This window comes from Colobus angolensis, unplaced genomic scaffold (genome assembly GCF_000951035.1).
Source record: "Colobus angolensis palliatus isolate OR3802 unplaced genomic scaffold, Cang.pa_1.0 Scaffold91, whole genome shotgun sequence".
Taxonomy (NCBI): Eukaryota; Metazoa; Chordata; class Mammalia; order Primates; family Cercopithecidae; genus Colobus; species Colobus angolensis.
This window is the reverse complement of record NW_012123043.1, coordinates 7309535-7328724: the sequence shown is the minus strand read 5'-3', so window position 1 is coordinate 7328724 and position 19190 is coordinate 7309535. Positions and strand designations below refer to the sequence as shown.

Sequence of the window (19190 nt, the reverse complement as noted above, 5' to 3'; positions counted from 1 at the left end):
GATGTACACATTTTAAACCCTCCAGGTTGAGCATTTGGGATCTATGAGAAGGATCACAAGCTGTTTCTTTTCCCAGAAAGAGCTCCCCACGCACACCCTGATGATGCTGATGGTTATATTCAGAGTGCCTCTAAATAAAGTCCAAAAGTACAGGACTGTGGTTAGAGTTAAGAGTAGTTCCCAGTTATGACCATATCAAGCATTCATTAAATGTTAATTGGGCCGGGTGTGGTGGCTCATGCCTGTAAATCCCAGCACTTTGGGAAACTGAGGCAGGTGGATCAGATCACTTTAGGTCAGGAGTTTGAGACCAGTCTGGCCAACATGGTGAAACCCCTTGTCTAGTAAAAATGCAAAAAAATTAGCCAGGCGTGGTAGTGAGTGTCTGTAGCCCCAGCTACTCTGGAGGCTGAGGTGAGAGGATCACTTGAACCCGGGAGGTGGAGGTTGCAGTGAGCCGAGATTGCACCACTGCACTCCAGCCTGGGCGATAGAGCGAGACTCTGTCTCAAAAAAAAAAAAAAAAAAAAAAATTGTTAATTGGGTGCCACAGGCAGCTGCCAGGGCTATAAAGATGGGTAAGATGGAGTTCCTGCCCCAAGGAGCACACAGTCCAATGGAAGAGACAGATGACTAAATCAAGGATTGCATTACAGTGTGATAAGTGCTACTATAAGGTTATTCATCAGGTGCCTTGACACATGGAGGATGGACCTATAAATCTCTCTGCGGTAGTGTCAGGAATGGCTTCCTGGAGGAGGTGGTACATGAGTAGACACTGAAAGGAATTATGTATGTGAAATGGGGATCAAGTCTCCTAGAATACTCACAAAATGTATGTTTGCCCAACAGATAATTGCCAACTGTCATGGAACATACTGCTCCCTTTAAACACAGGTGTCTCTCTCATTGTCTAATTATTCTCTTGGGTCTGGCACATGAATTGGAACTGTATGTACATAACTGGAGCCCCAGGGGCAGATCCGGAGTAAGCTGGGAAAGCCAAATGGACTCCAGCATTTTTTCTTTTTTGAGACAGAGTCTCGCTCTGTTGCCCAGGCTGGAGTGCACTGGCAGGATCACAGGTCACCGTAGCCTCAACCTCCCAGGTTCAAAGTGATCCTCTTGACAGTGTTCTGACTTGCTGGGACTACAGGCTCATGCCACCAGGTCCAGCTAATTAATTATTATTATTATTATTTTGTAGTGACAGGGTCTTGCTATGTTGCCTAAGCCGGCTAACTTTGACCCTGAGATAGCAGAACTGTGGGCTCCAGCAATACTGTTTTTGGTATGCCGGTATGAAATGCTTGCAGTCTACATTCTGTACACATAACATTCGCTTCTTTCTCTCTCTATTTTTCTTCCTTTTTCCTTTTCGATTGCTGGTGCAAGTTAGGGGGAATGGAATGGAGGGACATAAACGCTGTTGGTTTGAGTATTTCTAAGGTCTCCCTGTGATTCTACTTAGTCATGGCAGGCTTCTTGGAGGAGGTGCTGGTAAAGAAAGGTAAGGACTAGCTTGACTAATTAGGCCGGCATCTGAGCTAGGAGAGGCTCCCCGGGTCCCTGGCTGCTCATAGCCCCGCCACACTTCCGTGCCTTTGACCTTTGTTTCTCTCCTAACCTCCCACCAAATAGAACCAGGTTTAATCACTTCCCCTTTTCCGTTCAGTGGCTGGACATGTCCATCAGGTTCCCGATTCAAAGCACTTTCAGCCAAACTGGTTCCCTGCGCGGGGCGCCTGGACTGGGGGACTTGGGGCTGCCGGCGAGTTCTCCGCGCTGTGAATTACCTTCCGAGGCGGCGGCGCGGCTCCGCCCCCAGCCCCGCCGGTGGTTCAAGTGCAAGATCCGAGCTGGGAGCGGAGAGGCAACACCCCTGCTCGCACTGCAACCTGCTCCCTTCGGGGAGGGATCTTCCCCGCTCCAGCTTCTGCTCGCCGGGCTCCGCCAGGCTGGAGGGCAGCAGAGCCAGGGGGAACGGAGACCCAGCGCTGCCCGTTAACAGTCCCGGCAGGAAAGCCATCATAATTACTCACCGCGCTAATTGCCCGTCATTAAAGTTCAGGAAACGGTCCGAAGAGGAGCTCAGAGTCGAGGAGGGGGCAGGTGGTGTCTGGGGCTTCCGGCAGGCCAGGGTTAAGCGCTTGCCTGCTCCCTGCCTCCCGGCTTGAGGCCAGCGCGTCTTCAGTGGGAGGCCAGCCACTGCCAGGGACCCGGGAGCGACGCCGCCAGCCCGGCTGGACCCCCTCCCCCACCACGGCCTCTAGAAGGGGGCAGCAAGTGGGGGTACCCGGGTACCAAACCCCCTGCCCAGCCGGCGCCTGGGGGCGCAGAGAGCCAGAGGGGCTGCAGGGACACGGAGATGGCCGATGAGATTGACTGGCTGGACCTGCCCGGCCGGTGGGCCTACGGAGTTGACGGTGGTGGGAGAATCTTCTTCATCAAGTATGTTGGTCTCCCTCTTCTTTTTATTTCAATTTTTTCCTTTAAGTTGTCCAACTTGAAAAGTGGAGGGGCTGGGGGCAGGCTGGAGAAGGTGGGTGAAGCGGTGGCTGCAAGGGTGGGCATGACTAATAAGTTTATCACCATGCCTGTTTGAATGTGTCTCCCGCCTTTTCCTCAATGGGTCAAAGTCCAGCAAAGGCTTGGCATTCCCTCAGCTCGGAAAGGCAGGGCAGGGCAGGGGAGTGCTGCCCTTTCTCCCTCTCCTTGGTCACATGCGAGGCCTCCAGGAGGATGACTAGACTAATGCCCAACCTGGAGTTTTTTTCAGCTCCTTCCCTGAAAGGGCCAGAGGTAGGTCTTTCATTTCCCCCCAGACTTTCCTATGGGAAGACTTGGGCTAAGTGACAACATACCAGGAGATCCTGGCCTCTACCACCCAGTTCCTGGCAACCCTCACCCCAGACTCAGCGTGCCCAGGACAGCAGTTCTCCTCTCCTGTCCTGCTTCTTTATGGAGCTGTGGTCAAGAGGGAAGGGCACGATGCCCACTGTATGTTTAGCATTCTTGAGAGAGAGAGCGCCTTTGCTACTCTCAGTAATATATTAGCACTGTTATATTAATTTCATAAACCAAAATGGCTCTGGCATAATCTCATTATAACAAAGTGGCCCTGCTGGCTCTCTTTTGGCTCGCTTCTACTATAGTCATCTTTTGCCAGGATAGACATCTCCCAGAAATACAGCAAGTCTAGAAGCACAGCGTCTTGGACTGTTACCCACACTTGACGAGCTTTTCCTTCCTCAAGATAGCCACTTACAAAACATCAGAGCTGCAAGGAATCTTAGAAGCAATCCCTTCATTTGTCAAACGGGGAACTGAGGTCCAGAGGTATTGAAAGTACCGGTCGAAGAGAAAACCACTTGTTAATCAGAGCTGGGACTCAGCCTAGCATCTGCTGACTTAGTGCACTGCTTCCCCAGGTACCAAACTGCCTTTGCAGGGGTTCGGGCAGGCAGTGGTTTCTCTTTGGTGTTTCTTAAGTTTCCACATTTGCTTTAGGCCTTTCTTCTGTAATTGTCACCACCATGATCATAATTGATGTTGTCTAATTATGTTATCTTAGAAATTAACTCCATTAAATTAACTCCGTTAATATCTTAGAAATTAACTCCACTAAGTCAGATTCTTTTTTTTTTTTTTTTTTTTTTTTTTTGAGACGGAGTCTCGCTCTATCGCCCAGGCTGGAGTGCAGTGGCCGGATCTCAGCTCACTGCAAGCTCCGCCTCCCGGGTTTATGCCATTCTCCTGCCTCAGCCTCCCGAGTAGCTGGGACTACAGGCGCCCGCCACCTCGCCCGGCTAGTTTTTTGTATTTTTTAGTAGAGACGGGGTTTCACTGTGTTAGCCAGGATGGTCTCGATCTCCTGACCTCGTGATCCGCCTGTCTCGGCCTCCCAAAGTGCTGGGATTACAGGCTTGAGCCACCGCGCCCGGCCTAAGTTAGATTCTTAAGTAACAGAACTTCTGCAATATTAAAACTGCAGTGGCTTGAGACATTAGAGTTTATAAGAATCACCCAAGGAACTTATTAAGAAGGTGGATTCCTGAGCCCTACCTCAGGAGATTCCTATTCAGAGGATCTGGGGGAGGGTCTTAGAATGTGAATTTCCATGAGCCCTTCAGGTATACAGATGAAGTGGTTCACTCTCTACTTTCTTCCTGATCTCTTACTTGCCATCCAGATTATTTTCCTCTTTCATTTTACAAACATTTACTGGGCATCCACTCTTTGCTGCAGTGCTAGGCACTGGACATAAAAAACAGTAAGATGTAGGTTTTTACTTTAAGGTAACAGGGAGAAAACATAAATCAATACTTAGGAAATAATATGGTACATTCTTGAGGCATTTGCAAGATGCTATGGGAAGGAAAGAACTAATGCTCTCCAGGGAGTTCAGTGAGGGCTTCCCAGAGGAGGAAGCACTTGAGCTGATTCTGGAGGAGAGACAAGAGTGAAAGAAGCCTTGGAAGTAGAGGCTTGGGGAAATAAAGGCACCAATGGGGGCTGGGGAACAGGTAACCTAGAGTGCTCAGAGAGGTTCAGTGGAGATGGAGTGGAGCTGCTGGAATACTGTAGAGGCCCAGGAGGAAAAGTAGGAAGAGGCAGCTTGAGAGAACCCTTACGTGCTAAGCTAAGGGGTCTGGACTCCATCCTGTAGGTGATGTGAAGCCAAAGGAGATTTCAAACTGGGACTTGACATCATCAGATCTGCATTTAGAGCCTTCTCTCTGGCAGCTTCATGGGCAATGATTTGAGGCTGAGCAAGAGGCAGGAGGAGAAACTTAAGGTATGGAAAGCAGTTAGGAAACAGTTGCAAAAGTCCAGGAGACAGCTGATGGGGCCTGAATTAAAATGGTGAGAATAGAAGAGAAGGGAGGGAGAGATGGGAGAAATCTTCAGGAACCAAATCAGGAATATTCATCTAAAGCTTGAATTCTGGGAAGGGGAGACAATGGGAGGAATCAAAGGTAAAGCTTAGAATTTCCAGCTTGAGTTTGAAAGACGTCAGGAGTATGGCAAGAGGAGTGCATTTTAGGGGGAGTATAGGTTTAGTGGGGAAACATTGCAGTTGATGTCCCTGGGGGACATTCAGGAGATGCTGTCTAACAGACAACTGGATATACAGGATAGAGTTTGAAGAGAGAGGCCTGGGCTGGAAAAGGGTCATCATGTGGGGGTAGAACCACCCAGAAGAGTGCGAGGGAAAAGACAGCAGTATACCCAGGCAGCACCAGTGTTAAGGAAGGGATAGAGGAACAGAGGCCAGGTTGGAGAGTAAGACCGAGAGGTTGCAGAGGTGGGCGGCACCAGGACCAGGGTAGAATGCCACCCCAGAAGGCAAGGAGGAGGGATGTTAAGAAGAAAAAAGGAATTCAACAGTATTGGATGCAGCAGAAAAGCCAAATGGGCCAAAGGCTAAAAAACACCTAGTGGATTTAGGAGAGGGGGAGGCCTTTAATGACATCTAGAAAAGTGGTTTCAGGAGAGGGCTGGGAACAGAAACCAGGTTGCAGCGGATTGGTGAATGAAAGGCCAGGAAGTGGGGAAAGCTAGGAGAGACTACTGTCGAAGGTTTGGTCAGGAATGAGGAGTGTGAGACAGGAAGCTGCCAGGGGACATGGCATTGAGAGGGAGGCAGAGTACTGAGACTATAGAAGACACAGATGGAGGAGGAGGGTAAAGGGATGGACCCCAGAAAGAGAGAGGAGGTGAAGATGCAAGGCTGGGATGCTCAGCAGAAGGAGGTTCTAGAAAAGATGGGAGAGAAGGGGGACGATAACCCAGGCAGAGAGATTAGCCTTAAAAGGGGAGAGAGGGCTACCTATTCTCCAGAGGAAGACAAGTATTAAAGGATGGGTGAGAATCTGGGTAAGTTTTGGTGGTGAGGTGATTGGACATACTGGGAAAGCTCCCACCTAATCTTTTCTATGTTTTCTTCGATGAAGAGATAAGATCCTCTGCGCAGGACAGGGGCTGGGTAGCAGAGGCAGGCCTGGGACCTGAGATTAGCGGGAAAGCCTTGGAGCTCTCTGTGGATGGCAACTGACTGGGGACCTTGAAGAAGATTCTAGGTGGCACTCAGGGCTCAGCTAAGCTGGGAGACTGGATTTGCAGTGACCCCAGTCCTCCCAGGCCCAGTTTCCCCATCAGCCCAGTGCTGGAGTGGAGACGGCCTGTGACTGTCCCAGACGGAGGTGCTGACAAGGGGTGCAAGGGGTGCAAGATGGTGCAAGGACAAGGGGAAGAGGGAGTTGAGGGTTGTGGTGGAATGTCAAGGGTGTGATAGGGTTGTCTGTGATATCCAGTGGGGTAGAGATAGATGGGAAGTCTGAGGGGGTTGACAGTGTGCAAGGAGGGGAGAGTCAGGGGCTGGAAAATCTCAGGAGAGATGTAATGGAGGTGAGGGCGCTGGTTGACTTCCTCTCCAAGCCTTTCCTTTTTATTGGCTTCCTCTTCCACTGTCTCCGAGAACCAAAGCCGAGACCAGAGACCCAGTATGTTAGAGTCTTCTTCAATGGTGCCCGAGCTCAGAGGTCACTAGAACAGTGACTTTGTTTTTTTCTTTGCTTATCAGAGGGGTAGGTTAGCTGGGAGATCTCTTCCTGTAGCAGGTGTCCAACTTTAGAGAAAATTAGTGGAGTCAATAGAAAAAAAAGCATATGTTTACACCAACTCTAGTACACAAATGTTCGTAGTAGCTTTATTTGTAGTGGCCCAGAACTGAAAACAACCAGTAAGTTCAGCAACAGGTGAATGAATGAACACACTGTGATGTTTCCTACAATGGAACACTATTCAGCAGTCAGATGGAATCCAACGACCACATGCCACAACATGGACAAAAGCATGAACGTCAGACAACTGGGTGCTGTGGTTCACACTGTAATCCCAGTGCTTTGGGAGGCCGAGGCAGGAGGATCACTTGAGGTCAGGAGTTTGCAACCAACCTGGGCAACATAGTAAAACCTTGTCTCTGAAAAAAAATAGCCAGAGGCCAGGTGTGGTGGCTCATACCTATAATCCCAGCACTTTGGGAGGCCGAGGCACTTGAGGTCAGGAGTTTGAGATCAGCCTGGCCAACATGATGAAACCCCGTCTCTACTAAAAATACAAGAAAAATTTGCCAGGCGTGGTGGTGCATGCCTGTAACTCTGGCTACTTCGGTGGCTGAGGTGGGAGGATTGCTTGAACCCAGGAGGCAGAGGTTTCAGTGGGCCAAGATTGTGCCACTGCACACTCCAGCCTGGGTGACTGAGCGATACTCCATCTCAAAAAAAAAAAAAAAAAGCCAGACATGGTGGTGCATGCCTGTAGTCCTACCTACTCAGGGGGCTGAGGAGGGAGGATTGCTTGAGCCCAGAAGTTTGAGGCTACAAATGACTCTATGATTGTGCCACTGCACTCCAGCCTGGATGGCAGAGTGAGACTGTCTCAAAAAAAAAAAAAAATCAGGCAAAGATGTATGATTGTATGATTCTATCGTATGATTGTACGATTCTATTTATATAAAACTCTAGAAAATGCAACTAATCTACAGTAACAGAAAACAAATCAGTTGTTGTTGGGGAGAGGGGTGAGGATAGAAAGAGCTGGGGGTGGTAGGTGGAAAGGAGGAATTACAAAGGGTCACAGAGAAAGTTTGGGAATTCATTCCCTTGATTTTGGTGGCAGTTTCACAGGTGTATAGATAAGTCAAAACTATTAAATTGTAAATTTTATAGGGAGTTTATTCGATATCTCACTTTAATAAAAGTTTAATGGAGTCTTTCTTAGTGGAGTTTATTCTACATCCATTATACCTTAAAGACATTGAGTAGAGTCTTGGCCTGGGCTCCAAGATGCCATCCTAAAGCCTGGGTGATCCAGGTGATCTGAGAGTCCCTTCCTGCACATACCTGAAGTAGCCAAGACAGTCAGGTGCTTCTTGCTGGGTCACATCTGGCTCTGGAAAAGTCTGTGTCACTTGGTCGGTGGGGATTGAGAAATGATGATGGCTTCATCTGCCATTGAATCTACAACCCAGAGGGTCTGTGTTGCTGGGGAGCCTGCCTTGCTGGGTGTGAGGTATCAGAAAGAGTTTTGTCAGGGACAGATCTAGGTCTGAATCCTATCTTCATCACTTACTGGTTGTGACTTTGGCCAAATTTCTTAACTTCTCTGAACCTCAGATTCATAATGTGTAAAATTCCTAGTGTGAGGGAATGTTGTGAATGAAAAATACGTAGCGTTGTTGACACACAAGGACTATGGGTTCACTCAGTCTCCTCCTTTTCTTATCCATTAGAGAAGCTGCCAGTTAAGGACCTTCCTTGTTCTTCCCACCTGCCTTTAGCAATCATCTCTAACATTGCCTCTGTCATGAAGCCTTCATGCTTCCCGTTCCTTAACCTCATGCCAGGTAGCACTCGTTTCTTTGTGATGGTATCACACTTTTTACGCATAGTTACAATAGAGATTATAGTGCCTATCACATTGTATTGCCGCTATCTTTTTATGCATCTATTTCCCAGTGGGTTGTAGATTCTTTGAGGTTAGGGATTCGATATTATTCATCTTGAAACCCTCAGAGTGTACTCCATAAATAATACTCTGTGAATGTGAACGAATGAACAGCCTTGTGGACGCTCCCATCTCATGTGTCTGGGATTGAATAGTCGGTGTTAATGTGAATCTGGAGATGAGTGTCCCACTCAGAAAAGCCTCTCTTGCAGCTGACACTTTCTTATTGGTCTTTCTGTAGTGATGAGGAAAAGTCAACCAGCTGGGTGCACCCTGGAACAAAGTCACCCATCCAGAGTGGACACACCTCCTGCCCAGGTAAGGAGCCTCTCTGTCCCTGCCTTTACAATCGAGGAGGATGCAATAGCTTGAGGTGGCAACAGGAATCCTGTGCTCCAACTTTGCTTCTGACTTTTTCCTTTCTCCATGGATGGACTCAGCTTAGCATTTGGACTGCCATCTGGGGGAGATTGCAGGCTGGTTGGAGCTCACCTCAGTGTCTCTCCAAGCTTCCACCTCCAAAATTGGTATTTGAGACAGACCTTTGAAGACAGAGATTTTTACTCTTCTTTCATTCCTCTGCCCAGTCAGAAAATCCCCTGTCTCAAGGGCTCTTGAACTGACAGAAGCCAGCCCCCAGTGCTGTGCTCCAGAACTTTATGTCATGATGGAAGTGATCTCTCTCTACTCTGCCCAATACAATTGCCATGAGCCACATGTGGCAATGAACAAATGAAATGTTACAAGCATCACTGAGGGCCTGATTTTTCTTTTTTTTTCCTTTTTTTTGAGACAGAGTCTCACTCTGTCACACAGGCTGGAGTGCAGTGGTACGATCTCGGCTTACTGCAACCTCTGCCTCCCGGGTTCAAGAGATTCTTGTGCCTCAGTCCGTCAAATAGCTGGAATTACAGACATGTGCCACTACACCCAGATAATTTTTTTATTTTTAGTAGAGATGGGGTTTTGCGATGTTGGCCAGGCTGGTCCTGACCTCAGGTGATCCACCCACCTCAACTTCCCAAAGTGCTGGGACTACAGGTGTGAGCCACTGTGCCCAGATGGATTTTTAATCCTAATTAATTCAAATGTAAATGGCCCCACGTGGCTAGTGGGAGCGCCTGTTTCTCCCACTAAGGAGAAACGTGAAAGGGGACAAGGCTGACATTGCTGCTGATTATGGAGAAAATATCACTGGTAGCTCTCAGGGCTAGTGGGAAAGGTGGGACACGAACAGGTCAGCAATGAAGAAACAACCAAAGAAAAAGACTTCAGTCTAAGTTGTTGAGGTAGAGACATGAAGACTCACAAGGCCTGGGTACTTTAAGTGAACAGCCATTCATCCTCCTCATGACGCCACCACAGACCAGTAAGAGGGGGTGTGAGTTACAATGTGGGGAGATCTCTCACCCCCTCTTGCCTTCCAGCCCTTCACCAGACTGGACCCCAGGCGCCTGGTTCCAGGGCCTCCGTCACTCATGGGCACGGCTGGCATTGTTGGACACACAGGATGAAGCCTTTGACTTGTTCAGAGTCCTTTTCTTTTTAGCTTCTAAGCTGGGATCATTGCTGGAAGAGAGAGACTTCAGGGGTTATGGAATTCGACTCTTCATTTTATGGTAGAAAAGTTGAAGAGCAGAGAGGAAGCACCTGGCTCAAGGCCACTTGACTAATAAGTAAAGTGGTGTCATGGTTAAAGGCATGCATTTTGGAGGCAGAGAGATCAGAGCTCAGTTGTGGCTCTATTTCTTTCAGTGTGGTCTGGTACTAGGGGTTTAATTCTTCTTGGACTTAGCTTCTTCATCTTTATAATGGGGAGAGGATTATGAACCTCAAAAAAGTAGTAGCAGGCGTTACATCAGAGAGGTGGTTCCCAAAATGGAGGTAGCTTCTGCCGTTATTGTCACCATCGTTATTTCCAACTTGCGGCAAGGCCTCCTGACTCTAAGGCCAGGGCTGTTTTCTTCTACCAGGTTGACGGTGGTGTCACCTTCAGTGTTTCAGCTGTTTACAGGTTGAGTCCATTCAGTTCATTATCATCCTAGCTGGAGTGGAAGATGAATACCAGCCTGTGAGCCAATGCTTTCATTTTTGGCTGCAGCCGACAGGTTGTCTAAGGCTGGGAAGGGGTTAAGATGCCCCCAGAGCTTGCCGGGAGGGCAGCTGCCTCAGCGGGCACTCCGCCTGGATGGGAATATAAGCACCCTTGGTGTTGCCCAGGCAGAGAGGGCAGTGTGGAGGGAAGTTGCTAGAAAAAGGCAGGGGACATAATCCACACTGGCCTCTTTCCCAGGCACATCACAGTGCCAGAATTATTTATGATTCTGACCCAGTGGGGATCCCTCTACTTGGGGAGGATGCCAACCCACACCCTCCTGAATGGCAGCATCCTCCCACAGAGACAGAGGGGAACAAGTAGCATTTATGGAGCAGCACAGAGGAAAGAGTGTGGGCTTTGGAGGCAGCACAGCAGCACTCACATCCCGGCCCAGACACTTCCTGTGTGACCTTGAGCCAGTTGATGAACCTGTCTGGGCCTCCGTTTCCTCATCTGTCATTGGTGAAAATGTTTTGGAGGACACCTGTTGTATAATGTTGCTATGCAGATTAAATGCACTAGCAGAGGTAAAGCGCATAGCTTAGAGGAAGGAAGTACTCGCTAAGTGGTAGCTGGTGTGATAGGTGGGCCATGTCCTGGCAGGAGCTGGGCTTGCTGGCTGCCCTGTTTTGCTGAAACAGCACCATCACCATCAGCAGCAACTGTGGAAATACAGACCCTTGATAAATACAGGTAAATAAAATGAATGATTAGAAACTGGACCCGCTACTCTGCAGAACCCACGCACTGCTCCCCAGCAGCTGGTGCCTCAAGGCAGCTGCTAACATGGCAGGAGACAGTCAGACCAGCAGAGAATAGCTATGCTTTGTAAGACTTCATACACAAGGCAGGAGTGTGGACTGACCAGAAAGGTGGCAGTCACTGTCCATCAAGAGAATCCCCACCTGTTTTCCAGTACGTCAGCCAGGGGGCTCGCACTCCCAAAAGGAATGTTCTCAGCCAGCTCCCTGACTGTCCCCACCTCTGACAGTGGACTCTCTTGGGTCTCTCAGAAGGCTCCTCCTCCTCAGCCATGGGTTGAAGGAATCCTGTTTGCTGGGGAGGCGGGATGCTGCCCAGGGTGGCTGTTTTGGGAGAGTGAGTGGGATGATATAGAGCCTACGAGTGATCTTTGGAGATGGAGGTGCTATGCCCACCTGTAGGGGCTGCCTGGGTGCCTCCTGGCCACTGTCAACTTCCTTGCTCACACTGAGATTCTGTGATTCTCCTCTGAGCATTTCCATGGATAATTTTTTTTTTTTTCAGAGACACTATTGAAGATTTTAAAAACTGCAAGTCTCTTCATTTTCCTGGGGCTAATTTCCTAGGTCCGTGGTGTCCTGTCCAGAAGCAGCAGAGCCTGACGGCCATAACACTGGCCTGGGATTTGGAAACTTGAGTCTTACTCACATCTTGGGTGTTAATGATCTGTGAAGAGTTCCTGGGGCAAGTGACCTGCCCTTCTGGTTAGATGATCCTGAGGACACTTCCGGGGAAGCGTCTGTATGTTCACTGTTGTATCCAGGGGCTGGCACAGGGCCTGGTGCACAGTAGATGCTCAGCAAAGATTTGTTGAATGAATGAGTGTGTCCTACCAGGCAATGATCCATTCGGTCACTTCACCGCTCATTGATGGAGAACATCCCGTCCCCTCCCATGTCTCTCATTATTTGCTGGGAATCTCACTGCTAGAAATCATGGACAAAAAAGGATGGAATGGTTGGTTTCAACTCGACTGGCTTATCTTTGGATTTTCCTGACTGTTCAGGCAGCCATCCCTCCTAAGTGCAGGTGGGGTTTGTGGGAAGAGAGGAAGAGAAGAGAGGTTGATCCCAGGGTATCTCATTCTGGTGATTTTGCTTCCTCGCAGGTTTGCCCAAGGGCTGGGAAGTGGATTCCACACAGGAAGGAGCTGTGTATTTCATCAAGTGAGTAACACGCAGTTTCCTTTCTGATGTCGCTGTTGGTTCTGCTTTCATCCTTGTCAGGAGGAGAGATGGTTAAAGTGTCTGGTTTTTCACTGAGGGCCCTGCTGGGTCTGTGACTGGCTAGTAGGTGCCGAGGCTCCTGAGAGCTGAGATAGAGATGGGAACGTATGTATCAGTGCGTCTGTTTATGTTGGCCTGGGTAGTAACCAGTGTCGGTCCTGGTAAGTTTCCTGGGGTGGGGTGGGTGGAGTTTTGGTCTGGGCTGTACTGGTGGGAAGGAAATGGCTCAACAAAGTAGAGGAATGAGGCTGTTCTAGACACACAGGCAGAGGTTCAGAGGCAGGAGATGGAACCGCGGGGCAGGATGCGGAGCCAGTGGGAAGGGAAGGTGTCCATGGGGTGTACGAAGGAGGACACCAGACTGGTGGTGGCAAGGCCAGCTCCGGTCACTCTCGCTCTTGTGGACAGGGGCACCTGCGATTCTGGGGGTGGTTTGTGTGGGTGGAGATGCTCTATTTTCCTCCTAGGAGTTGGTTAGGCCCCTCTGTGGGCTGGGGAGCCCTTATTTCCTGCCGTGGCTAAAGGTGTGCCTTGGGAAGTTGCCCTGGACTTAACGTTGGAAGCAGAAGACACCGCTCTTTGGCTGGGGTGGTGCATGAGCTACCCAGTTGAACTCACTTCTCTCTGCCTTGGCCTGGGTCTCTCCATCTCCCAGACAGGCTGGGAGCTGGTTTCATTCACAAGGGTGAGGCTCAGCGTGCCCAGACCTGTGGGCCTCACCCTCTGGTCTGGCCTCAGATTCTGCAGGGATGGTGAAGCGCCTCTGCCCAGCTGCCTGGGGCAATGGCACCACCAGAGGGAGCCCCAGTCTAGCCAGGGGAGGAAGGGCCCTTGCCTCATCCCCTTTCCCTCCCTCTCTGCTTTGAAATCCTCATCCGTGTGTACTAGGAGGGGTTACCTTTCCATCCCCCACCGCCAAGATCTGCCAGCACTTAGATCTGCCATCATCTACCACCTACATCAGCTTAGCTGCTAACCTATTCTTTTTTTTTTTTTTTTAAGACAGAGTCTCACTCTGTCACCCAGGCTGGAGTGCAGTGGTGTGATCTCAGTTCACTGCAATTTCCACCTCCCGGGTTCAAGTGATTCTCGTGCCTCTGCCTCCTGAGTAGCTGGGACTACAAGTGCCCGCCACCACACCTAGTTAATTTCTGTATTTTTGGTTGAGATGGGGTTTTGCCATGTTGGCCAGGCTGGTCTCGAACTCCTGGTCTCCAGGAATCCATCCACCTTGGCCACCCAATGTGCTGGGATTACAGGTGTGAGCCACCATGCCTGGGCCTGTTAACCATATTCTTAAAGCAAAAGCAAATTTTTACTTTTTTTCTTTTCTTTTTCTTTTTCCTCCTCTTCCTCCTCCTCCTCCTCCTTCTTCCTTTCAAAGTATCTGTTCTGGAAATTATTCTAATATCACATGACAGTTATAGGCTGAGCTTTTCCTAACTTTGGACCCACATGCTTCTTGCTTCAAGTAAGAATTGTGAATTGTTTCTTCTTTTCTCCCTCTTGCAGATACCATCTTCATATTCCTTTCTGTACATGGCTCTAGAGACTATTCATTAAACACTTTCACGTGTATTGCGGCATCTCACCAGTCCCTAGAAACGTACCCGTCTACCTCTCTGACCTTGCGTCCCATGACTGGCCGGCTGTGCTCCCATCTTTCCTTCCCTCCATCATGTCAAAACCATTCCCACCTCAGTGCCTTGGCACTTGCTGCTCCCCCTGCCTGGGAGCACTCTCCTCCCATTTACACACCCGGTTCCAACTTCTGGATTAGCCCCAATGTCACCTCCTCAGAGAGGCCATGCCTGACTGCTCTGCCTGAATTCCCCCACCCCTTCACACTTACTTTTCTTCACAGCACCGGGCACTACCTGAAACATGTTTGTGTATGTATATGTTTGGTTATGTATTGCTGGCCCCCTCTGCTGCATAGTCCTTGGAGCAGATTCTGGCTATTGTGTTTTTCACTCTCTCCTAGAACCTTTCTGGTGCATGACAGGAATCCAGTATTTCCTGAAATGAATTCATGCATGAAAAACATTGGGAGATAAACAACAGAGGCATAATTGATTTCTGCTTCAGCTACCAGCCCAGAGCTTTCTTCTGAGCGCCCCCAATTTAATGTGTCCAGACTTGAAGTCATTGCTTCTCTGCGCCGGTTCCACCTTTTCTAGAAATACCACTAAAGCAGAGCCCTCAGAGATCTCCTCAACCTTTCCCTCTCTCACACCTCCCCCACAGGTCCTGTCAATTCTCCTCCCAATTATCTCTCAACCCATCCACTTCTCATCATTCCTATAGCCATGGCCTGAGTTCAGACCCACATGGACTCTCACTTCCATTATTGTAGAAGCTTCCCAACTGATCTTCCTGCCTCCGGGCCATAATGCTGCAAGAGTGCTTTCCTCTAGAATTCAAATTTGGTCATATCATTCTCCATTAAAACCTTTGCATGTTTCCTATCACTTACAGGATAAAATCTAAATTCCTTATCTGGGCACATAAAGGGCGTCATAGTCTCGCTCCCGCCCCCCTTCCCAGCCTCACCTCCCACACTCCCCAGCTGGCTCTTTAGCCCTCTCCTCTAGCCCTACCAAATCACTTGTGGTTCCCTCAACGTCCACTTCCCTTCCATGCATCTGGGCCTTTGTAGGTGCCAATCTCTCCTCACATGGCTTGTGCCCACCTGAGAACATTGTTCTTCCTTCAAGCCCTGCCCATGACGTCACTTCTTCAGCGATGTGTCCGTGTATTGTAGTTATTTGCTTATACTTGTATCATTTTCCACTAGATTAGTAACTCTCCAACTGGAGCATGTATCACAATCACTGGAGGGTTTGTTGGAGCACAGATGGCTGGGCCCTACCCCTAGAGTTTTGGATTCAGAAGGTCTAGAATTTGCATTTCCAACACATTCTCCGGTTATGCTGCTGCGGCTGCTCTGGGGCCCATACTTTGAGACCCAGTAGCCTAGACTGAAAACTCATCAAGGGCAGGGGCAACACAGGGGGGCCGTAAAGTCCGGAGACACGGGCTATATTGTTTAATTATCAACCAGCCATGAATTCTGTGTTCACATACGTTTCCAGACCTGGTGTTCATTCTGTATATCATAGCAGCAGCCGCCACTCTAGGAGCTAAGTGCTTTATGACATTATCTCATTTACTCCTCACTGCACCTGTATGAGGAGGTCCTATCATCCTGGTTTTAGCAAATGATGGGAAAACTGTTTCTTCGTATGTGTTACTCAATGTTACAAAGCTTGTATTAATAGAAAGCAAGCGGGGAGGCAGCCTCATGTGTGCTTGATTTCACATCTTAGCATGACGGCACGGCTGCTACCCAGCATCCTTGGCACCTTGCTTGGACAAAGGAAGTGCTCAGTAAGTTCCTGCTGAATGAGTGAGTGAATGAATGAACGACTGACTCACTGTTCTTTCCTATTTTCACAGTTCCCACAAAGGTTTATGACATTTGGTTGGTGGATGAGTTAGAAACTCGAACGATTTCAGACATGGATTCCAAGTAATAATAAAACCCAGACAACTGGAGGAGCTATTTTGTTTCTTTTAGTGTGGATGAGGGAGGGAAATTTCAATGAGCAAATATTGACATTTGCCCTGGAGCAGAGAAGTATGTTAATTGTGTGTCAACAAGCTCTTTCTTTCAGGGTATTTAGGAAGTGACTCTCATAGTATCCACAACAGACGTATCTCTTGAGTGTGCCCGTCGTTTTAAAGGTGTCATTTACTGGGAAGAGCGGTGGGAGGAGGAGAGAACAGGGGAAAGGTTAAAACGTGGGAGAAACGCACTGCAAGCCTGTAGGCACTTACCGCAAGAATCCACAAGAGGGCTCCAGAGCACACATGATGGCCCCACAAGGCTTTCAGGGGTTTGCTCACAGAGTGTCTCCCCAGGCTGATGGCGTCTTCTCGGAGGTGACAGGGCCACCTTTCCCATCCCCTGCCACATCCCAGCCATAGTGGGTCTGGTAGCTGTCTTTCTTATGCTTAAAGATCTAGCTATGTAACACCCATTTCTGCCCAACAGGAAGTCTTCCCCTGCCCCCTTGTCTCCTTCCCCCCCACCCCCCCATCCTCCGTTCCGGCTGAAGCCGTGACACTTGCCAGTTATGCGGTTATGTCCCCAAGGGTGCCTCTCTTCTTCCCCAAGGTTGACAGGGAGGAAGACGTGGCAGGACGCTTTCTGCAGAGCTACACCCCTGATAACCCAGTTCCCAAGCTGGGCCCCTGCGGCTCCTCCACCGAGGGAACCCCACCCAGCCGTTGGTCTTCCTTGTTCTGTTCTGGACGCTTCCTCCAGGAAGGTGCGGGAATGTGCAGGCAGGCAGTCCACCCACGGCCCTGGCGCGCCTACGGGCTGCTCGGCGCTCCTTGAGGGGCTGTGGGGAGGCAGAAATCAGAAGCCCAGATCTCTGCCCCGCGTGCTCCAGGCTGAGTGGTGAGGCCCCGGTGAGCCTGCAAGGCTGTGCTGGGTCTTTGGGATTCATCAGTACAGACCCCAACCCGAACTGCGAGACCCCGGAGGAGGAGGGGCCCTGGGAGGAGCGGAGGAGCCACCAAGAGGGGTTCTGTTGTCTCCAGAAGGCAGACAGGACAGAACACAGGAGTCCTGGGGCAGCAGTTGTGGTATAGTGACCCCACTAGCTCTAGGCTTAGAAAGGCGGATAACACCCCAGAACAGTAAAGAAGGAAGCGGCCAAGGAGAAGAGGTAGTGAATGTGCTGGGCTTCAAAGAAGCCCATTCGCAGGTGAGGAAAACAGGCTCCATAGTCAAGTAATTTGTTCAAAGTCACTGAGTTACTCAGGGATGGAGCTGGGCTGCCAAGTCACACAGGTCATAGTTAGCCAGACATGGTGGCTCACACCTGTAGTCCCAGCTATTCAGTAGGCTGAGGCAGGAGGACTGCTTGAGCCTGGGAGATGGAGACCAGTCTGGGTAACATAGCAAGACTCTGTCTCTAAAACAAATTAAAAAATTAGCTGCATGTGGCAGTGTGCACCTGTAGTACCAGCTACTTGGGAGGCTGAGGAGGAAGGATTGCTAAAGCCCAGGTAGAGGCGGAGGCTGCAGTGAGCTGGTTCATCCCATGGAGCTCCCTTTCCTACCCAGTTGGCATGTTCTGTGAGGAAGAGAGACCCGTGTGGATGCGGTTCCACTGAATGGGCAGTGAGCCAGTCAAGTTAGTGGTCACCAAGACTGTACGGTAGGGAGTGGGGATGGCACCACAAAGGTGGCGAGGACCCATGTGTTTGGAGACCATGAGTAGGTGCCTGGGAAGCTTGGACTTGATCCTCTGAGCAATGGGGCCAAAGATTGTAGAGCAGAGGAGAGACGGGATCGCAGAGGTGCTTTCTGTGGAATCCTCCCTGCCTCACACCGCCTCATGCCTTCCCCACTGGAGTTGTTTAGGTGAGGCTTGTTCTCCTCTTCTGGGCTCACAGAGCAAGAACTTAGATTTAGCAAAGGGAATTTATTATCTCTGGTCCATCCGCCTCACCTGTTCTTGCTGCAGCTTTAAGATCTTCATGCTACCACATCTCTTCCACCTTAATCCCCCAGATAAAGGCATGCACCCAACACTGACCCTCCCTTTGGCTTCTCATGCCCCCGAAGCTACTCAGATCCCCCAGAAACATTCACACGTCTGGCTCAGGCTTCTCGAAGGATCCGTGGGACTCGTCTGCGGCCCTTGCCCTCTGCCTGCCAGAGAGGAAACCTGCCCAGCAGGCCCATCTGTTGGTCGCCTGCCTTTTCCAGCTGCCTGAGGATTGTGGGGTCTGGGTCTGGGGTCTCTATCCCCCTCCCTGGCCTCCCTCTGGGATGCTGTAATCTCTTGCCCCAACTCCCCTTTCCTCCATTGGCTCTGCCCAGGGTCAGAGACCCCCAAGAACCCCTCATCTTGGCTAAATGAAAGCAGACTCTCCCCCTGCCTGCACCTGGCAGCCTTGCCAAGTCCTGGAGAGCCAGGGCAGGTGAGTTGGGCTTGATCGGTCCTGCCTGGCACCGGGCCCTCATCCACAACTTGTCTACCCCTTCACCAGAGCAGCTTTCCTATAGCCAACGCAGGGCTGGCCTGGCATCTTAGCTGGGCAGGGGAACAATGGGAGGTGACCAAGGGTCCCCATCCTCAAGAGTGCTGCCAAGCTGTGTCTGCTGCCCTAACCCCAGATTCCCGGCTCCAGCCTGGCCTGCCCTGGGGTGGGAAAGACAGTCCCTTCAGTAGCTCTCTAGGTCCCTGCCTTCCTCGAACACTGTGGTGTGCGTGAGTGGGGTGTGGAGCCACTGCCCCCACACCAACCAGCCAGGCTTCTTCCTCCCGGGCCCTGGGAGGGAAGTCTGTGCTCCTGTTCCTTCCTTTGCACATTCCTTTACAGATAAGGGCTTCAGTTGGTAAAAATGATATATATGCTTAGATCACACTAAGAGAGACCCACTTGTATTGGAGTGGAGAGGCTTAATTTTTTAATCAAGTTGTTCTAATAATAAACAAAAAATGCAATTATCATGTGAGTGGGGCCTTGCAGATGCACTTTCTCTAGCTCCTGCTTCTTTTTTTTTTTTT

General features: G+C 50.0%; 1 protein-coding gene across 1 annotated transcript in view; it reads left to right on the top strand.

Moving 5' to 3' along the window:
• Positions 1-1892: 1892 nt before the first annotated feature.
• Positions 1893-19190, top strand: part of PLEKHA6 (pleckstrin homology domain containing, family A member 6) — a 157710-nt gene continuing 140412 nt past the window's right edge. The window contains exons 1-3 of the mRNA XM_011931831.1: positions 1893-2451; positions 8753-8829; positions 12480-12537. Of these exons, the coding sequence (XP_011787221.1) occupies positions 2369-2451; positions 8753-8829; positions 12480-12537 (218 nt within the window). The 5' untranslated portion in view covers positions 1893-2368. The remainder of the gene's footprint in view (positions 2452-8752; positions 8830-12479; positions 12538-19190) is intronic.